This window comes from Oncorhynchus masou, chromosome 13 (assembly GCF_036934945.1).
Source record: "Oncorhynchus masou masou isolate Uvic2021 chromosome 13, UVic_Omas_1.1, whole genome shotgun sequence".
NCBI classification, from domain to species: domain Eukaryota; kingdom Metazoa; phylum Chordata; class Actinopteri; order Salmoniformes; family Salmonidae; genus Oncorhynchus; species Oncorhynchus masou.
Genome location: NC_088224.1, coordinates 30,736,229 through 30,755,415, shown reverse-complemented (window position 1 = coordinate 30,755,415; position 19,187 = coordinate 30,736,229). Strand labels below are relative to the sequence as shown.

At 44.0% G+C, this 19,187-nt stretch overlaps 1 protein-coding gene across 1 annotated transcript in view; it reads right to left on the bottom strand.

The window, feature by feature from the left end:
• Positions 1 to 1,339: 1,339 nt before the first annotated feature.
• LOC135553307 (collagen alpha-1(XXII) chain-like) overlaps positions 1,340 to 19,187 on the bottom strand; it is a 75,261-nt gene continuing 57,413 nt past the window's right edge. Inside the window, exons 35-64 of the mRNA XM_064985471.1 lie at positions 18,260 to 18,313; positions 17,391 to 17,444; positions 15,702 to 15,755; positions 15,560 to 15,613; positions 15,361 to 15,414; positions 15,061 to 15,165; positions 14,234 to 14,278; positions 13,544 to 13,621; positions 13,410 to 13,445; positions 13,204 to 13,302; positions 12,974 to 13,009; positions 12,748 to 12,861; positions 11,293 to 11,346; positions 11,009 to 11,116; positions 10,787 to 10,840; positions 10,537 to 10,590; positions 10,285 to 10,338; positions 10,017 to 10,070; positions 9,877 to 9,921; positions 9,176 to 9,229; positions 9,034 to 9,087; positions 8,580 to 8,633; positions 5,881 to 5,952; positions 5,644 to 5,679; positions 5,415 to 5,459; positions 5,143 to 5,322; positions 4,887 to 4,953; positions 4,579 to 4,761; positions 4,249 to 4,326; positions 1,340 to 4,035 (exon numbers count right to left, since the gene is read on the bottom strand). Of these exons, the coding sequence (XP_064841543.1) occupies positions 3,842 to 4,035; positions 4,249 to 4,326; positions 4,579 to 4,761; positions 4,887 to 4,953; positions 5,143 to 5,322; positions 5,415 to 5,459; positions 5,644 to 5,679; positions 5,881 to 5,952; positions 8,580 to 8,633; positions 9,034 to 9,087; positions 9,176 to 9,229; positions 9,877 to 9,921; positions 10,017 to 10,070; positions 10,285 to 10,338; positions 10,537 to 10,590; positions 10,787 to 10,840; positions 11,009 to 11,116; positions 11,293 to 11,346; positions 12,748 to 12,861; positions 12,974 to 13,009; positions 13,204 to 13,302; positions 13,410 to 13,445; positions 13,544 to 13,621; positions 14,234 to 14,278; positions 15,061 to 15,165; positions 15,361 to 15,414; positions 15,560 to 15,613; positions 15,702 to 15,755; positions 17,391 to 17,444; positions 18,260 to 18,313 (2,223 nt within the window). The 3' untranslated portion in view covers positions 1,340 to 3,841. The remainder of the gene's footprint in view (positions 4,036 to 4,248; positions 4,327 to 4,578; positions 4,762 to 4,886; positions 4,954 to 5,142; positions 5,323 to 5,414; positions 5,460 to 5,643; positions 5,680 to 5,880; positions 5,953 to 8,579; positions 8,634 to 9,033; positions 9,088 to 9,175; positions 9,230 to 9,876; positions 9,922 to 10,016; positions 10,071 to 10,284; positions 10,339 to 10,536; positions 10,591 to 10,786; positions 10,841 to 11,008; positions 11,117 to 11,292; positions 11,347 to 12,747; positions 12,862 to 12,973; positions 13,010 to 13,203; positions 13,303 to 13,409; positions 13,446 to 13,543; positions 13,622 to 14,233; positions 14,279 to 15,060; positions 15,166 to 15,360; positions 15,415 to 15,559; positions 15,614 to 15,701; positions 15,756 to 17,390; positions 17,445 to 18,259; positions 18,314 to 19,187) is intronic.

Below are 19,187 nucleotides of genomic sequence, written 5' to 3'. Positions count from 1 at the left end.
TTACCTTTAGGGAAGCATATTCTTTTATATTGGCCCTCCAGGGAAGATATAACATGGCATTTTTCATGATATCCAATAGATAGTTACAGTCTTGTCCCATCACTGCAACTCCAGTATGGACTCGGGAGAAGCAAAGGTTGAGAACCATGAATCGTCTAAAACACGACCCTGCCAAGCCGTACTGCTCACTGAACCCGGAAGCCAGCTGCACTAATGTATCAGAAGGTAAAACCGTACACCTGGCTACCGTGTCAGTATGCATGCACCAGTCCCACCACAGGAGTCACTGGAACGCGATGGGACTCTCCAACTTCCTGGCTGGCCAAACCCTCCTCTAAGCCAGATGGCCAATTGTGTGCCACCTCATGGGTCTCCCAGTCACGGCCAGCTGCGACACAGCCTGGGATCGAACCTGGATCTGTGGTGGCGCCTCAAGGTGGTGCCTTAGACCGCAACGCCACCTGGGAGGCCCAAAATACTATGACAGCTTTGTGACTTTCGGCATTACCATTTGAGAGCTGTTTGTGACATCATGATTACCATTGGAGAGTTCTATCTGTTGAAGCTGTTACTTCTAGGGAATGGACCAAGACCTCCAGGGGATCAGTTTTTGTTACAAACGTTCCAGTCCACCGTTGCCTAGTTACTGAGGAGTGTCAACATCCCATTCTCTGAGTCTATACACCAGAGATTCATTTATTGAGTCAATATGACCTTTAGAAGGTTGCTGGCCGTTGGCTGAAACAGGAAATTGGGCTACTGCAGGCTAGAACTAGCCCCCTCCTCCAGCTCTTCCTCCCCCTCCTCCTCCCCATTCCCCTCCTCCTCCTCCCCATCCTCCCCCTCCTCCCCCTTCCACCCCCTCCTCCACCTCCTCCCTCCTCCATCCTCTTCCTCCTCCCATCACCCCCCCCCTCTCAACGGCATCTATTTGTCTTCATAGGTCTAATCATGGATCTACTGGCATCTCTTGGAATAATAGGCGATAGGTTGTCCATAAAACACGAGCATACCAAAAGTTGCACGATGGATCGTTTCAGAAAAAGTACAATTCTGATTAGCAATAAAAATTGGTAATTTTTACAGAACTGCCAATTGTGCACGCTATGCAAATGATAACGGGAGAACATTTTAAACTGAGCGATTACTGTTCATTTCAATGGGTCTGTCAAAGTTGCGATTGACATTCAAAAGAAGCAATGAACTTGTCATACGCCTGCAGGGTCTACCGGTAAATTAGCTGGTAATATTCGACATTGAGCAAAGAGGTTAAGTAGGAAACATAACAATTGAGAATTCAAAGAAAGATTACTCACAAAGGAAAGCAAAAGCCTTTTTCTAAAAAAAAAGATCTGTTCCAGTCTTTATTACAACATGATACAGTACATAATACACCTTTCCAATTCGTACAAGCGTACCAGCCACTAATTTAGGATATTTTAGCGCCATTCTTTTAGGATAAACAGGTAAGGGTTACCATCGTAAAACCATTTTTAACATTCCACATACGGTAAGCTACTGGTATTTCAAACTGTGAATAATTGAACAGTTTAATTAACAAAAATTCTAAATCAGTTACATACAGTTGGTTGTTTTGAATTATCACAAATGTATATGAAATGAGGAAACAAGCCAAACATAATTAGAAACGTGCACCTGCTGCATCATGTTCTATGGGGAGCACTGGCAGCAAACACCAGACATTCTAATGTTCATATCCATGGGCTAACAAGTGTTTTCCATTTACAAAACCATTATGTTACTATTATATTTCTCCTATTTGGCATTCTGAAACATAATTCATAACGAAGTCCACACATCTTCACTGTGATGTGTATGCAAGTCAGTGAAGAGCATACTGTCTTTGTTCCTTTGACTGCCATGGATCATGAGGCAGTTTTATAAGCTACAGTACAGTGGGCAATGTAGACACTGTATGTTTAGCTATAAATATTCAGGAGAGCACCTTGGAAGACCTTCAATGAAGTGACTGGAGGTGCAGATGGCCAAGCAGTGTTTTCACTGTGGGTGTTGGCTTAGGTTCTGGAACCCTGTGGCTGTTGGCCTGGGTTCTGGAACACTGTGGGTGTTCTTACTGTGTTCTAGAAATACATGCTGGATCCAGGCTCACATCCATATAAGACCTAAAAGACATATCTATTTTACTTTATTGGTGATCTGATGAACATTTTCGGAACCTCAATATTGATGTCTTACATTTTTTCAAGCCAAAATAATTCCCCTAGAGTGAGCAGTGAGTAATCTATTGTATTCTTCTTACTGACTCTCCCTCGACTCATCTTGTGAGTTTTAGAGAGGGTATAATTGGTCCACCAGGGACATGGGATGAGTGATGAAAGACATCCTTCAGACAGAATACTCACTGACTTTACCAATCACAAAACAGGGAAGAAGGAACTCATGTTGTATAGCAGTTAACGATTTAGTTAGAGAGAACGTAGAGTGAAACCAGGAAACAAGCAATGTTTGAGGAACGAGTGGAACAAAAGCTGTGGTTTTAATACCTTCTCTCTCCAGACTGGTTACTGGCAGACTCTGTGGAATCACCAGAGACACTTAGGTAGAAACGAAATGGGAAATGTAGTTTTCCTTTTGTAGTTTTCCATTTCCCTTTGAAAGTCTTACGAGTCTTGTCTACTTAAAGGCCTCACACACATTCATGAAGTTGGATTCCCTTTGGAGGAACAATGAACAAACACTGTACAATAGGTAATTAAAGCTGTCACAAATTGTTTTGCTGCTGACACACTATCTTAGATTGAAATAAAGGTGAAGATGGTAATTCTACAGATACCCAGAGAATGTGAAAGTTCAGGATTCACCCTGTCCAGTACTGGTGGACCGTCTCTCATTATTCAAGACAATTGCACCATTAGAAGCTTACAGGCAAGGCAAAACAAAGTATGTAGTCGTTCACCACCATCCACAGCCTCATTAAAGATCTGTCCATGAAACTTAATATTGACATTTCAGATTGTGCCTCATTCAGGCCAATGTTCCCTTCCCATCAATAGAAATAACTTGACTGGATCACTACCAGTTGACTCCAGAGGAGCTGCCTACTTTTGGATCAATGATGTGGCTACTGACTGATGGGTTGAATCTGATGTTAAACCCATACCAGACTTACGACTGTGTACGTTGGGAGACTGACAACTCTATTATGGTATAAATGGCCGTTCTGTAACTGTGGCTCCATCTTTTACCAGACATGGGTAGAGATGGTATTTGTTTTCTTTGAAATAGTTTTGAGCATTTGAGTGAGCCTGCCTAAAGTGCCAGATCAGCAGGGTTTGCACTTTTGACGACTACTCCATTGGTTCCTCGTGCCAGGCAAGCTCAATCAAGAGAAAACAAATCCTATTTGAACCCAGGCCCAGGAAGCATGACTGGGTCTTTTACATGGTCCTTCGAGTCGGATAGGAACAATGGCAGTCCGTCTAAGTTGAACAAATAACGTAATTCTTGATGATAACATTACCAAATATCAGACACAAACCGACCCTCCACACCCACTTCCCCTGGTCATTTCACCCCCAAACCCTCACAACAAAAACAAAAACAAACTAATTCTGACCGGCAGGCAGGCAGAACACTTCTCTCGAGCTCCCTCCAAACTAAGGAGATATATTTTTATAGAAAGAAAAGTTCTTGGTTCATCCTGACACATCCCAGTTCATAAATAGCTGGACTTGTAGCTCTCTAACTACATCCCAAATGGCATCCTATTCCCTTTATAGCGCACTACTTTTGACCAGAGTAGTGCACTATACAAGGAATTGGTTGCCATTTTGGAAGCAGTTAGTGTGTCTCTGTCTCTTTAAGTCCCCTTGACGTTCTTGGTGTGGGGTCGTGATCCCAGACTAGCGTAGTAGGCACACTGGGAGGGGTCACACTGTCCTGGGGGTCCGCTGGGGCCTGGCTGGCCATGGGGGCCAGGATTCCCTGGTTCTCCCTGAGCTCCAGTAGCCCCGGGCTGCCCGTCCTTACCATAGCCTGGCATACCTGCTGGACCTGGGGGGTGGAGTAGCAAAGTCACACTGAAGCAACTGCTGCTTTCTTAGGAAGTTCAAGTGTCAGTCACTCACCCCACTCGTGCTTGGATAGTGCATAGTTTAGCAACTACGGATCTCAAGATGGACACAAACAAACATCCATTTAGAATGATTTTGTAGTAATAGAGACATTCCATTGGTATATTGCTGTAATAGATCAACAGTACTGTACCTATAGGACCTGATGGTCCAGTCTCTCCTCTCTGTCCAACTCCGTTTTCTCCCTTGTCCCCTCTGGATCCTCTCTCACCTGGACGGCACAGAGATGACAGACAACACTCACAATGATGTTCTTATAGACAGTGTCTAAATCAAGAACACCAAAGGCAACTAATATCAATGGTTGGTGTAAATGTGTTTTGTGGAAACCTGAAACCTCTCATGTAGTGGTTTGACAATATTACACTTTTTAGTCTTATGCTCTCACATTGTCTGTATATCTGAACCAAGAAATACAGTATGTGTGACCAATAATAATGGTTCTTCACTTTGAATCAGTTACCTTTAGGACCCATGGGTCCCCTTATGCCGTCTCCTCCATTCTGCCCTGGCATGCCAGGCTCCCCTGGGGGTCCGGGGCGACCGTGGCTCCCGTCTTTGCCCGAGGGGCCTGGAGGTCCTGGCCGACCTGCCGTGCTCTTCACATGGGCCGGCTGGATCTGGGCCATCAGGTACGCCATTTTGTCTGGAAGTGGGACACACGGACACACACGATTAGGACTTGCACAGCTCATATGAGGTCAAACATACATTGCATACATTACAGATTGCACTAATGTCCCATTGTCCCTAACAATATGCTAGTCTCACCATCTAACGCTTTAGCTAGTTCCTCCTGGATCAGCCTTCTCATTGTTTCCAGTGATGTTGACTCTCCCTGTTGGAAGGAGAAATTAGCATGTTTACATCATCGATTTCCAGATGTCTGTATTATTTTCTATAGCACTTTGATTGTGACTGGATATGAACCAGAGTATATTGTAAATAACAAGACCTTTAACCTGCTGAGCTAAAACCTGGTGGTTAACTCTGGGGAGCCATTGTAAGTATTCAAGTCACTACTCACTCGTGGTCCTGGTTGTCCGGGGTTTCCAGGTGTTCCCTGAGGCCCGGTAAGTCCCACCTCTCCTGGGGGCCCGGACATCCCCATCATCCCTGTGTGGCCCTTACGGCCTGGGGGCCCCGGGTTACCAGGCATACCTGGATCTCCAACAGATCCCTTATCTCCCTTCCCACCTGAGTCCCCCTACAAAGACATCCAACAAAACACACTCAGAGACAATATAAACAATGGTCTATTTATGGTCGGTGGTTGGGCCTGCACCTGTATGTACTCACCCGCTCTCCTTTGACTCCACGTTCTCCTGCTCTGCCTGACATACCCTGTGAAACAGACAAAGAGTTTGTTTAGTGTGTCGTTGGCAAGACATCTCCCAATCCATGTTCCACATCATATCCATTTCATAGTGTAAAGATACTAAAAGTAGCTGATGGAAATTGAAATATGTCTCCAAAAATCAATCAACAAACGAACCAATCAATCAATCAATCACTCAATGGCTCTTACCTGTTTTCCCTCGGGGCCGACAGGACCAGTAGGACCCTAGATAGATAGAGAGACGGAAGGAAGAGACGTTTAAGTAAAAAATAAAATTGATCAAATCAGAAATGCTTGCATCACAACTTCAAATCCTCTTATGGCTGAACCTCAACTCAGACTGTTCCAACATGAAGGACTAGGAGGTGTAGCAACAGTAGCTTAGCACACTAGTAATGACGTTGAGGATCAGGAATCATTATTTACCAAAGGACCCTTTGGACCACTAAAGCCTGGTAATCCTGGGTTCCCAGGGTCTCCCTTGGCTCCAGCGGGACCCTGTAATACACACAGAAACGTGGGGACTTTCACATGGCGTAGTCATACTGTAGTTGAACAATCAAATCAAATTGTACTTGTCACATGCGCCGAATACAACACCTTACGGTGAAATGCATACTTACAAGCCCTTAACTAAGAACGCAGTTTTAAGAAAAATACACTCAAAAAAACAAAAACAAACAAAGAGCAGCAGTAGAATAACAATAGTGAGGCGATATACAGGGGGTACGGATACAGAGTCAATGTGTGGGGGCAACAGTTAGTCGAGGTAGTTGAGGTAATATGTATATGTAGGTAGAGTTATTAAACTGACTATGCATAGATAATAACAGAGTAGCAGCAGCGCAAAAGAGGTTGGGGAAGGCACTGCAAATAGACTGGTAGCCATTTGATTAGATGTTCAGGAGTCTTATGGCTTGGGGGTAGAAGCTGTTTAGACTTCTCTTGGACCTAGACTTGGCGCTTCGGTACCGCATGCAGTGAGGTAGCAGACAGAACAGTCTATGACTAGGGTGGCTGGAGTCTTTGACAATTTTTAGGGCCTTCCTCTGGATGGCAGGAAGCTTGGCCCAGTGATGTACTGGGCCATATGCACTACCCTCTGTAGTGCCTTGCGGTCGGAGGCCCAAGCAGTTGCTTTACCAGGCAGTGATGCAACCCGTCAGGATGCTCTCGATGGTGCAGCTGTAGAACCTTTTGAGGATCTGAAGTAGAACCTTTTGAGGATCTGGAGACCCATGCCAAATCTTGAAGCTCCTTTGTCTTGATCACGTTGAGGGAGAGGTTGTTGTCCTTGCACCACACGGTCAGGTCTCTGACCTCCTCCCTATAGGCTGTCTCATCGTTGTCGGTGATCAGGCCTACAACTGCGTAATTGGAAAACTTAATGATGGTGTTGGAGTTGTGCCTGGCCGTACAGTCATGAGTGTACAGGTGGGGGCTGAGCATGCACCCCTGAGGGGCCCCCGTGTTGAGGATCAGCGTGGCGGATGTGTTGTTATCTACCTTTACAACCTGAGGGCAGCCCGTCAGGAAGTCCAGGATCCAGTTGAAGAGGGAGATAGCTTAGTGATAAGCTCTGAAAGCACTATGGTGTTGAACGCTGAGCTGTAGTCAACGAATAGCATTCTCACGTAGGTGTTCATTTTGTCCAGGTGGGAAAGGGCAGTGTGGAGTGCAATAGAGATTTCATCATCTGTGGATCTGTTACGGCGGTATGCAAATTGGAATGGGGCTAGTGTTTCTGGGATAATGGTGTTGATGTGAACCATGACCAGTCTTTCAAAGCACTTGATGGCTACAGATGTGAGTGCTACGGGTCGGCAGTCATTTAGGCAGGTTACCTAAGTGTTCTTGGGCACAGGGACTATGGTGGTATGCTTGAAACATGTTGGTATTTCAGAATCAGACAGGGAGAGGTTGACAATGTCAGTGAAGACACTTGCCAGTTGGTCAGCGCATGCTCAGAGTACACGTCCTGGTAATAAGTCTGGCCCTTGCAGCTCTGTGAATGTTTCCTGTTTGCTTATGGCTGTATACAGCTCATTGAGTGCGGTCTTAGTGCCAGCATCAGTTTGTGGTGGTAAATAGACAGCTTCAAAGAATATAGATGAACTCTCTTGGTAGATAGTGTGGTCTAAGGCTTATCATGAAATACTTTACCTCAGGCGAACAAAACCTCAAGACTTCCTTAGATATCATGCACCAGCTGTTGTTTACAAATATACTAGGACACCACCCCTTGTCTTATCAGCTGCTGTTCTATCCTGCCGGTGCAGTGTATAACCTGCCAGCTGTATGTTATTCATGTCGTCGTTCAGCCAAGACTCTGTGAAACATAAGATATCACAGTTTTTAATGTCCCGCTGGTAGGGTATATGCACCTTTAGTTCGTCCATTTTATTACCCAGAGATTTTACGTTGGCCAATAGTACCAATGGCAAAGGCAGATTAGCCACTCATTGCCTGATCCTCACAAGTCACCCGATCTCCTTCTGTGAAAATTCTCTGTCTCTTTATCCTGCGAATGACGGGATGAGGGTCTGTTTGGGTGTCTGGAGTCAATCACTCTCGGCCGACTCATTAAAGAAAAAATCTTCTTCCAATTCAAGATGAATAATCGCTGTTCTGATGTCCAGAAGCTCCCAGAAGCTATTTTTGGTCATAAGAGACGGTAGCAGCAATATTATGTACAAAATAAGTTAAAAACAAGGTGAAAAAAACAAACAAAATAGCACGGTTGGTTAAGATCCCATAAAACGGCAGCCGCTCTTTCCGGTGCCATTATCTCACAGGCAGCACTACTCGTTATAAGGGACTGGTTGAGATTAACCTGACGTTTAGCTTTCTGACATTCTTATGAACGTTGCTATTGTTGGAGGTAAATCTCCTAAAAGATCTTGCAGTGGAAGACTAAACAGCTGCAAGTGATTAATATTCATATTTACAAGGGCTTGGTGGTGCTTGATCTAGCTGGCTGTGGAGTACCAGATACATGGTAGAGGGAAGCTGCTGTGTTCGCAAAATACAAACAGCATTTCACTGCATGTGCATGTTTCTGTTTTCACAGAAGCAATGTATGCAATGTTAAGAGCAGTTAGTGCTGTATATAAATAATCACTCACAGGAGTACCAGGGGCTCCTGGCTTTCCTGAAGGTCCTGGTTCACCAGGTTTACCCTTGAGAGAGGTTAAGAGGTAGAGATGGAAGGAGGGAGGGAGAAAGAGAGAGGGAGAGAGAGCGAGAGAGGTAGAGAGTGAGAGAGAGGTAGAGAGTGAGAGAGAGGTAGAGAGGGAGAGAGCGAGAGAGGCAGAGAGTGAGAGAGAGGTAGAGAGTGAGAGAGAGGTAGAGAGGGAGAGAGAGGTAGAGAGGGAGAAAGGGAGAGAGGGAGAGAGCGAGAGAGGTAGAGAGTGAGAGAGGTAGAGAGGGAGAGCGAGAGAGGTAGAGAGGGAGGGAGAGAGAGAAATACAGACAGACATTAGTGTCACTTTCTATCAACCAGGTTGCCATCGTGCTAAGTCTGGTGTGCTAAGTGTCAGCAGATAAAGGCTTGTCAACTGCAGTGTAAAGGTGACTTACATTCTCCCCTCTCCGGCCAGCAAGGCCCTCTGGTCCAAGTGGTCCAATATTACCCTTCAAAAACAAACATATATTAGTGAGACATTTCGTGTATGTTGATAATTACAGAGTTATGATTGGCTAAATTCATGTTCTTACTCACGTCTTGGCCAGGTTTACCCTCCGGTCCGCTACGGCCTTCCTTCCCATCTTCACCCTGATTGGTTAAGGACAGAAATATATTAATCAATCAATTCACAGTAGGCCCCTCTTTTCCTAATTTAGTTCTATAGAAAATGTTTTTATTATAGATATAGAAAGGGGCTCCAATGGTCAAATGTATGGGGATTAGAGGAAAAACTCCAACGCCTTGACCTTGATGGCCTGGATGAACGAGTCTGGGGTCAAGGCGAGACACTCTTATACAGTACATACAATGTGTTCTTTAAAATCCATAGGTTGACGTAGAGGTAGAGATGAGTCAATCCAACATAATCCTCTGTCTTAAGAGAGGTGTTCTGGTGATGCACTTGGGCACTTGGTCCATCTCGGTCAGAGAAAAGGCTGGCGGGGATGTGAGCCTGGCACAGTGATTCAGTGCCTCAGTGGTGTCTGTAATGAGGCATGCCATTGGTCGCACTATACTGAGCCATGCTATTGGTCACACTGCTGTCGCAGATATCATATCCTGGAGCTGAGAGCTGAGTGAGATTTAATAAGAGTAGGCATGTGTCACAATTTTGAGAGTGAGATGATTTGATCTTGACAGACCAGGGAAGACAGAAGCCCACGTTCATATTCAACACTTTATGGCCTAGTCATCTAATGTGTTGACTATTGTGACATGGGAGTCAAAGGACTGACCTTTGACCCTGGTGGTCCAGGCTCTCCTCTGTGACCCTTGAAGCCCTGCATGGAGATAATCATCAACATGAATACTAGTGAAGTTATATTTTCATTAACCACACAGTTAAATAATCCTCCCCACAGTTTAAGTTCCTCACAGGCATTCCCCTGAGTCCGGGTTGTCCCTGTGGTCCTGGCTCTCCTTGTTTACCCTGAGATCACACCACATGGTTAGATTACACACACCAAGGGAATTATGTGCATTAAATATGCAGGGGACACATATTGTGCCATGTATATCCAGAGACCATTATGACTGATTATGTACAGAATGTATCCCTGAAAATTAAGCCCTAATTAGATATACTGTACAGGACATACAGAATATGTTGGGAATAATATCTTGGCCATATCATGTGTACTCACAGATTCTCCTTGTTCTCCTTGGCGGCCATCTTTGCCAATTTTGCCCATTTGACCCTGTGGAACATTCAGCTTTTAGAATTTAGACTTAATTTTCAAACTGTTTATTTACAGTCCACTCCATAAGTTCCACGTATGTTATCATGGTTAACTTGAGATAGAGGTAGTACTAGTATTGTTAGTATCAATAATATTGTATGTCTTCAGCAGGTAATTTCTACTCCTTCACAAGAGTTTATCAACAGCGTTTCTCACCATTAAGCCTGGTAGACCTGGTGGCCCCTGGATTCCCTTCATCCCCTCCTTGCCCTGCAGGGTGGAAACAGACACAAGTTAGTTCCACAGATTCAACCATGATAAATCAACAACAACACAACCATGATTAATGACCTCTGCCAAAACAACACTCAGCCCAGTTGACCTATTTGGCCAGCCAGTGGGATGAGGCCGATATAAAACTGATGACATGTAGTGCAATATGTGAACACATTGACAACATCCTGACTTTTTCTCCAGGGGCTCCTGGGGGACCGATGGGGCCGGGTTGACCGTTGTTACCCTACAGAGAGATGAAGAGGGAAAAGTCAGAAAGAACATTCATCCTACTGCAATGACCATAGAAGTTGGCAATACAGCACACAGGGATATGAGACTAGACTACTAAATAGCAAAGATGGTGGACTATGGTAGGCACTGGTAGTACCACCAGGCAGGTACATGTACTCACAGGATTCCCCATGATACCAGCAGCACCGGGGTGGCCGGGGGGTCCGGTGTGGCCTATTTCACCTTTGTCTCCAGGCCCTCCTTGGGGTCCTCTATCACCTTTCACACCCTGTAGGACAAACAGTAAATAAATAATGCATATCACCTCTGGCCACTGTGTTGTATGGAAAGGGACATAACAGACACAAACCACTAGATGTTTTCAGGTCTTCAACTCAATAATTTATGTTCTATGGAAGGTAAAAGTGTGCGGGTAATAATCGGGTGTTGTTGAGGAGGACTTGCCTTTTCTCCATTAGCTCCTGGGGGTCCAGAGGTTCCGGCTGGGCCTGCCTGGCCCTGCAATGACAATGACGCAGACACCATCAGTTCCTGGCTAGCTAAAGTTAATCTATCTATATCTCTCTTTCAGGTCTGTCTGTCTTTGTCTCTCACCCTGGTTCTCCCTCTCTCTCCCTCTCCAAAACGACCATCAGCAGCCCTGTCTCCAGGTCCTGATCATTCACCCCCCAGACGACAGGAAGCCTAACGATGCTGAGAGAGCCAGTCTCATACCTTCCCACCACTTCAGTCAAACACAGTGTGATGAATACAGGAGACTCCTCGCTATTCTCCTAGGCCACTGTATGAGGCAATCTAATTTTATGAAGTTAAATAGACCCTGTCCTAAAGAAGATTTATTTAACTCCACTTCCTGTCTGAATGACGTGCCCTAAGGAACTGCCTGTTGCTCAGGCCCTGAAGCCAGGATATGCATATAATTGGTACCATTGGAAAGAAGACAATCTGAAGTTTGTATAAATGTTAAAATAATGTGGGAGACTATAACAAAATAGATATGGTAGGAGAAAATCCAAAGAAATACCAACATTATTTTTATTTTTTGGAGAGCCCAAAGTTAAATCCAACTCCCAGATTGCAATTCCTATGGCTTCCACTAGATATCAACAGTCTTTGTTCAAGGTTTCAGACTTGTTTCTTCCAAAACGAGGAAGAATTCTGAGTTTTGATACAGGAACAAAGAGTTGGAAATCAGTCCAACTCTTTGAAGAGGACGGAAGAGGACGGACACCTGCTAATATCACTTTTCTATTGAACATACTTCTTTCAATATGAAATATTATAGTTTAATTACATTTTAGGGTACCTGATGATTAAATATAAACATATTTTGACTAGTTTTAACAAAGTTTAGCGATAGCTTTTTGGATTTCTTTCTCTGCAGTTGAAAGAGTGGATTACTCAAATTGATGGCACCAACTAAACAGACTCTTTGGAATAAAAAGAAGGATTTTATCTAACAAAACGATACTACATGTTGTAGCTGGGACCCTTTGGATTGCAAATCAGAGGAAGATTTTCAAAAAGTTATTTGTGAATTTATTTTGATGTGGGGCGCCATCCTCAAACAATCGCACAGCATGCTTTTGCTGTAAAGCCTATTGTAAATCGGACAATGTAGTTAGATTAACAAGAATTTAAGCGTTTAACCGATATAAGATGTACCTAAATGTTTAATATCCATCATTTTTTTGATTATTTATTTGAATTGCGCGCCCTCCAATTTCACCGGAAGTAGTCGACAGGTGTCCCGCTGGCGGGCCGCCTAGTCGTAAGTTCTCTTTGTAGTGTTGAGAGTCTGAAGAAGTAGAGAGGATCCTATTATTCCTATTAATGATTCAGGATGTGCCTTTATCATACAACAGATGGAATAGCATGGTGCTCTGACTTTGTCCTTACTTGGTACCCGTCCTGTCCATTCTTCCCTGGGGGCCCAGCTTGTCCCTTGTCCCCTGGTGTCCCTGGCAGACCAGGCTGTCCCGGGGCTCCGGCTGGGCACTCTGAACACACATCCTGAAGGACAAGGAGAAACACTGAGTGATGAAAGAATCCTTCTGTCTCAGAATAAACTGTATCATCAAAGATGGAGGAAACAGTACTATGTTAACAGCGCTCTCCTCCTTACCTTCAGATTCAAATCCGACAAGTCTGCTGCTGCTCCCTGAAAGAGATGGTTTATATTAGTTTGATCCATTATTATACAAAGGTTGATTGGACTGATTTTCACATTATTTATTTGAATACGTCCTCATAGGTGTTCCATCAGTGCAGTGAAAAGTATAGTACAGTATTTGGCCTGAGTTTGCAGTGTTGTTGGGATGTTTCCAACCCCATTTACTGTACTGGTCAACTTACTGGCTCTCCTGGGGATCCCTTCTCTCCTGGTCGTCCTGGTAAACCATTGTGTCCTGCAGGTCCCTGTGTACCAGCGACGCCTGACAGACCTCTCATGCCCTGAACCAGGAAACAAACAGCAGGCAGTTGAACTTTTCTTTCAACATTACTCAGTTCATGTTTTCACGTTGACTTTGTCACTCTAATTATGACAACAATGTTTTTACCGCCGGTCCAACTGCTCCATTTGGCCCTGAAGGTCCCTGTAAAAGACAAAGATGTTCTCAATGTTCAAAATATGCTGCAAGATTGAATGTGTGTGTGTGTGGCGTGGTTATGTGTGTGGCGTGGTTGTCTATACCGGGGGTCCGACTTTGCCTTCTCCTGGAGGACCCCTGTTCCCTGGAACCCCCTGAAGTCCCTGGGATCCGGGTTGGCCCTGGAACACACAGACAGAACCTTCGTTACCATCCAATAAGACACCAACAAAACCTTGGTCACCATCCAACCAGTGTCTTCTTAATGCAATCGCCAATACTCTCTGATGACGTTGCTGTACTCTCGTAATGTTTGGCTCAGAGAGTTCTGCTGTGCTGAGCAGAGTGGTTGTTGATCTTTGCAGGTCTTGGCTGCTCAGGCGAGATACATCACATTTGTGTTTATTTCTAGCAACAGAGAATCCAAGCTGAAGATTTAGTATTCAGTGTGGTGGTTGTAAAGGTGAGCATGGAGGATGGTTTAACAACTACAGAGATGTAATCAACAGAATGTGCATGCAAGGCCTTGCACTATCCTCAATTAATTACTCTCTCTATCCCCCCACCCCACTAATCTCCTGTTCCCAAAAACGCTGTTATTAAATCAGTGTGTCAGTCACGGTATGGTGGTCAAAGAAAATTGCTTTTGTCCAACCAAAATGGATTGTTTTCTTCCTAAGCTAGAGAAAAAGAAAACCTTTTTGCCACCAGAATCACTCCAGGCTTCAAGGCACTCATGTTTCTCTCTACCCCTCCCTCCCATCCACCCCAACCCAACTTTAAAATTACATTACCTTCTGGCCGGGCTGTCCTTCAATTCCCTGCTGTCCAGGATCACCCTGTAATATAATATCACACATAACACTATTATGAGCCCGCTGGCTGGTCAAATCAAACACTTGGCATTTAAAGTCTTATAGCATAAAATACATGGTCCTACAGTTCCCTGGACTAGGGTAATAGAAACCAATGTAACACATAGGAGAATAATCACTATGTATTTGTGCAAATAGTGTACTGTACTGGTGTGTGCATGAGGGCTATGTGTTATGTGTTATAGAGCAGCAGCTGACAGTAGTAAAATGGACAAACACACACACACAGCACATGTCCTGCTGGGTTCCTTCATTGGTTGAATGTGATAAAGCAGAAACGGTGTATGTTCTGCTTGTTTGCTTTCTCAGCGTTATCACCATATGTTTGTGGTGTAGAAAATGAGTAAAAAGGTTCCAGGTCAAACCGTTGGCATAACTGTATAATGCAGGTTGTACCGCACTAACATAAGCAGTCATACTGCAATATGGTTGTACTTAAATGCATGTTGATTTATGTACATGTGCAGCCAATACTCGTACAGGATGTGAATGGCTTTTAATTTGAAACCCCAGAGCCTGAGATCTTAATTTCCTGTGCCAACAAACTCTGGTTCATTTTTCTTAGAGTCTGAATAACAAGTTAGATGTGTGTTAATTCTGTAGTCAGGACGTTTTCTTGCCTATGCCACAAGACCATGCAAAACTCTTGACCTTGGTTATCGTGGTCACACAGACAGGAAAAACTCGAGGTTTGAACGTAACAATGGCGTTTGAACGTCTTATACAGTGATGTTTCTGTGTCTTACGTTCTGTCCGTCCTTGCCCTTCCCGGGTAGGCCAGGGGGTCCTTGTATGCCTGTATCTCCAGGAGGGCCTGGGGGGCCAGCACGACCCTCCTTCCCCATCTCTCCCTGGAACACACCACACACAGGGAGATGAGCATAGCATAGTGTTGCATAGCATAGCTTAGTCATTCACACAGCACAAGTTACAATAGAAGGTCCCTAGGACACACGAGTTACGGGTTACAATATGATGTCCCTAGAACAACACATTTGAGATCACACTGTTTTTCCATATGGAAAAGCAGTGATACGGTTACTGACCCTCTCTCCTCTCTGTCCAGCTATTCCAGGTGGTCCAAGGGTTCCAGGGATGCCCTGTGTCATAGACAGAGAGAGAAGTTCAGGGCACACATTAGGTCAAAGGTTAGTTTAAAGCATTAGGGATGTCCTCGAGCACCAACACACAAATTCCATATGTTTAAAATATTTTTGGGCTGTCATTTTCACAAAATGAACCTACCACATTGCCAGGCAGTCCACGGGTACCCTGTGTACCCTGCAATCCTGGAGGACCCTGGAATAGAAACAAGGCTTCATTCACAACTGTCTATATGTAATAGTATTATCAGACAAATATGCAGCAGTAAGGACCCAGAACTTACAGGCTCTCCTTGTCTCCCAGTCTCTCCTTTAGGGCCAACGTCACCTTTAGGTCCCTGAATTGAAGGAGATAACCAACAAGGTTATGAAGGAAGCGGAAATCATTCAGTATAATATGTCAAATTATGTCGAGGTTCTATTTTCCAATGGAGGACACCTTATGTAGGTCCTTATACAATCCGTGATGAAATTCAACAATATAAAAACAATGATTGAGCTCATAGCGAATCAACTAAATGTATTGAAAATGTATTAATTTGTCTAAGTTTCTCATTAGACATGAACAGAATATATCAGCGATTTGTATTTCCTGCAACTTTCGGAAGACCAGAATCCCCTGTCTGTGTGCGTGCAGTGTCTACCACTTTCTATAAACTGAGTGGTTTGAGCCCTGAATTCTGATTGGGTGAAAGCCGTGGTATATCAGACTGTATACCACGGGTATGACAAAACATTTAGTTTTACTGCTCTAATTTCGTTGGTAACCAGTTTATAATAGCAATAAGGCTTCTCTGGGTTTGTGATAAATTGCCAATATATTTTACATTATTTAACTAGGCAAGTCATTTAAGAACAAATTCTTATTTACAATGACGGCCTACCCCAGACAAACACGGACGACGCTGGGCCAATTGTGCGCCGCCCTATGGGACTCCCAATCACAGCCGGATGTGATACAGCCTGGATATATATCACGTTGCGTCATGCCTAAGAACAGCGCTTAGCCCTGGTATATTAGTCTTACACTACACCTCCCCAGGCCTTATTGCGTAAGTCTAGCCGTTAGCGATGATGCCAAGGAAGACCGTCTCCTCAATTAAATGTTAACTACAAAGTAGGCTGTGCTTACCTGGCAAAATGCTATCATGATTATTTGCATCAATTTGGGGTATTTGTTTTGCAAACTCTACCATCACATGAGCGCTACAAAAACACAGCTAAACAACAGCTACTTGCTAGGCGCGCACTTGAATTAAAGGGTCACTAAAATGTCTTAGAATTTTTCCCTGACCTCAAAGATGATCTCCTGATGTGGTTTAAAAAGCATCTTAACATATTGATTGCCATGTGTGTTTTTCTGTTGCTCATTAGAAAAATTAGATTTCAGTCTTAAAGGAGTGTTTCCTGACCAATTAATGAAGTTTGTCCCCTATGAGACTCTGTAGATGCAGAAGTCTTTTTCACTTCCTCAAAATCCCAAGAATGAATCTAAGATAACTCAAGAAATATGTCATTGATTAGTTTAGTTGCGCAATTTTACATCTAACTAAGGAGTTTGATGCAGTATTTCTCAAGTAAGGAAATGTTGACGTGTCTGTCTCAATGTCTATGCTATTGCATAAAGAGCAATCACCGCAGCTGTTCACCACAAGACCTTAATTTACCCTTTGTGATACATGGATGTTCAAAACTTTGTCTTAGACGAGACTGACTTTATGACCAAAAGTATCCTATTTGCACTTTGTAGTCAAAAGCAAATAACTTTTTCTGACTGCTATTGAGGCCACATAGGACGTTTCAAAGGGATTCAGTGCTTTTTAAAAGCAGTCATCCTTTAAGCGTTGTACAAAATGGTGTTAGGCCCCAAAAATGTACATATTTTATAGGGCCCTTATGTTATTGTCTCTACATCGGTTGTGAATAGATGAGTGTCCAAATATAAATAACATTTGATTGACTGAAGTCCTTACCTGTGGACCGGGCAGTCCCGCAAAGCCTTGTTCACCAGGCACTCCTCGTTGACCCTTCACACAACACGCAGGTTAGTAACATCCCCAGAATGATGTTCAACATCAAACGAATGATTCCGTATTTTGCAATGCCATATGATTCCTTTCAAAGCAAACAGTGTCCATCCTAGTGGTGGAGCACTGTAACTGCAGCGCTGGTGTAAAGTACTTATACTTTGAAGTACAACTTTAGTCGTTCTGGGAGGTATCTGTACATTACCGTTAATATTTTTACTTTTACTTCACTACATTCCTCATGAAAATATGTACTTTTTACTCCAATACATTTTCCCTGACACCAAAATAATCCTAATTTGAGTGCTCAGACAGGACAGCATTATGGTCCACTACACTCAGCTATCAATATAACTCATTGTTCATCTGATCTGCCTCAGATCTGGTGGACTCACTAAATACAAATACTGCATTTGTAAATTATGTCTATGTTTGGGAATTTGATGTATAGATTATACTTTGACTTATGACAATTGAATACTTTTTCCACCACTGTGCATAAGTACATTTTAAACCAGAACTTTTAGACTTTTACTCAGGTAGTATTTTACTGGGTGACTTTCACTTTTACTTGAGTCGTTTTCCATTAAGGTATCTTTACTTTTACTCAAGTATGACAGTTAAGTACTTTTTCCACCACTGAACTGCAGTATAGTTGATGTCCATCTGAGTCTACCAAATAAAGGGGACACTTTCATCAACTCGCATCTCTTTTGGCATCCAGTGGAGAGTTTGGAGCACTGCTGATTTTCCCCAAATGCAGCCTAATGTTACTCCATTGGAACTGTAGAAGGCTCCTTCTATTCTGAACTCACAATATCTCCTGGATTCCCCTGCTCTCCCCTTTCTCCTCTCTCTCCAGGTGTTCCCTGGGGAGAAAGAAACAGGATAAATGCACATCCAGTTTGTGTAATTTTTCTGTATAGTAATACGTGTTGTGTACAGTTTCTAGGACTGGTGACAATCAACTAAAGCCTACATAAACAAATGTGTTGAGGACCTCCCGGGTGGCGCAGTGGTCTAGGGCACTGCATCGCAGTGCTAGCCGTGCCACCAGAGACTCTGGGTTTGCGCCCAGGCTCTAATGCAGCTGGCCGCGACCGGGAGGTCCATGGGGCGAAGCACAATTGGCCGAGAGTCGTCCGGGTTAGGGAGGGTTTGGCCGGTAGGGATATCCTTGTCTCATCGTGCACTAGCGACTCCTGTGGTGGGCTGGGCGCAGTGCGCACCAGGTGCACCAGGTGCACGGTGTCTCCTCCGACACATTGGTGCGGATGTCTTCCGGGTTGGATGCGCGCTGTGTTAAGAAGCAGTGCGGCTTGGTTGGGTTTTGTTTCGGAGGACGCTTGGCTTTCGACCTTCGCCTCTCCCGAGCCCGTATGGGAGTTGTAGCGATGAGACAAGATAGTAACTACTAACATTTGGATATCACGAAATTGAGGAGAAAAGGGGGTAAAATTAAACATTTTTAAAAATGTATGGAGAATTTAAATTTAAATGCCTGGAGAAATTGTCTAACTCAGAGCAGTTTCTAACCAGCAAGGTCACACCAGATCGACTTCAGTATTCATTGTTTCTCCTGGTACCCAGGATGTCGAGAAATGCCTTCAATACCGTTCACTAGGGAGCATGAGCCAATTATATCTAGTAGGCTCACCGCCTTAAAGCACACGCTCCGGCTCTGAGGATTGTGGGTTCGGTCCCAGTGCTGGGCACTTATTTTTCTGTTTTAACCCTATCCCC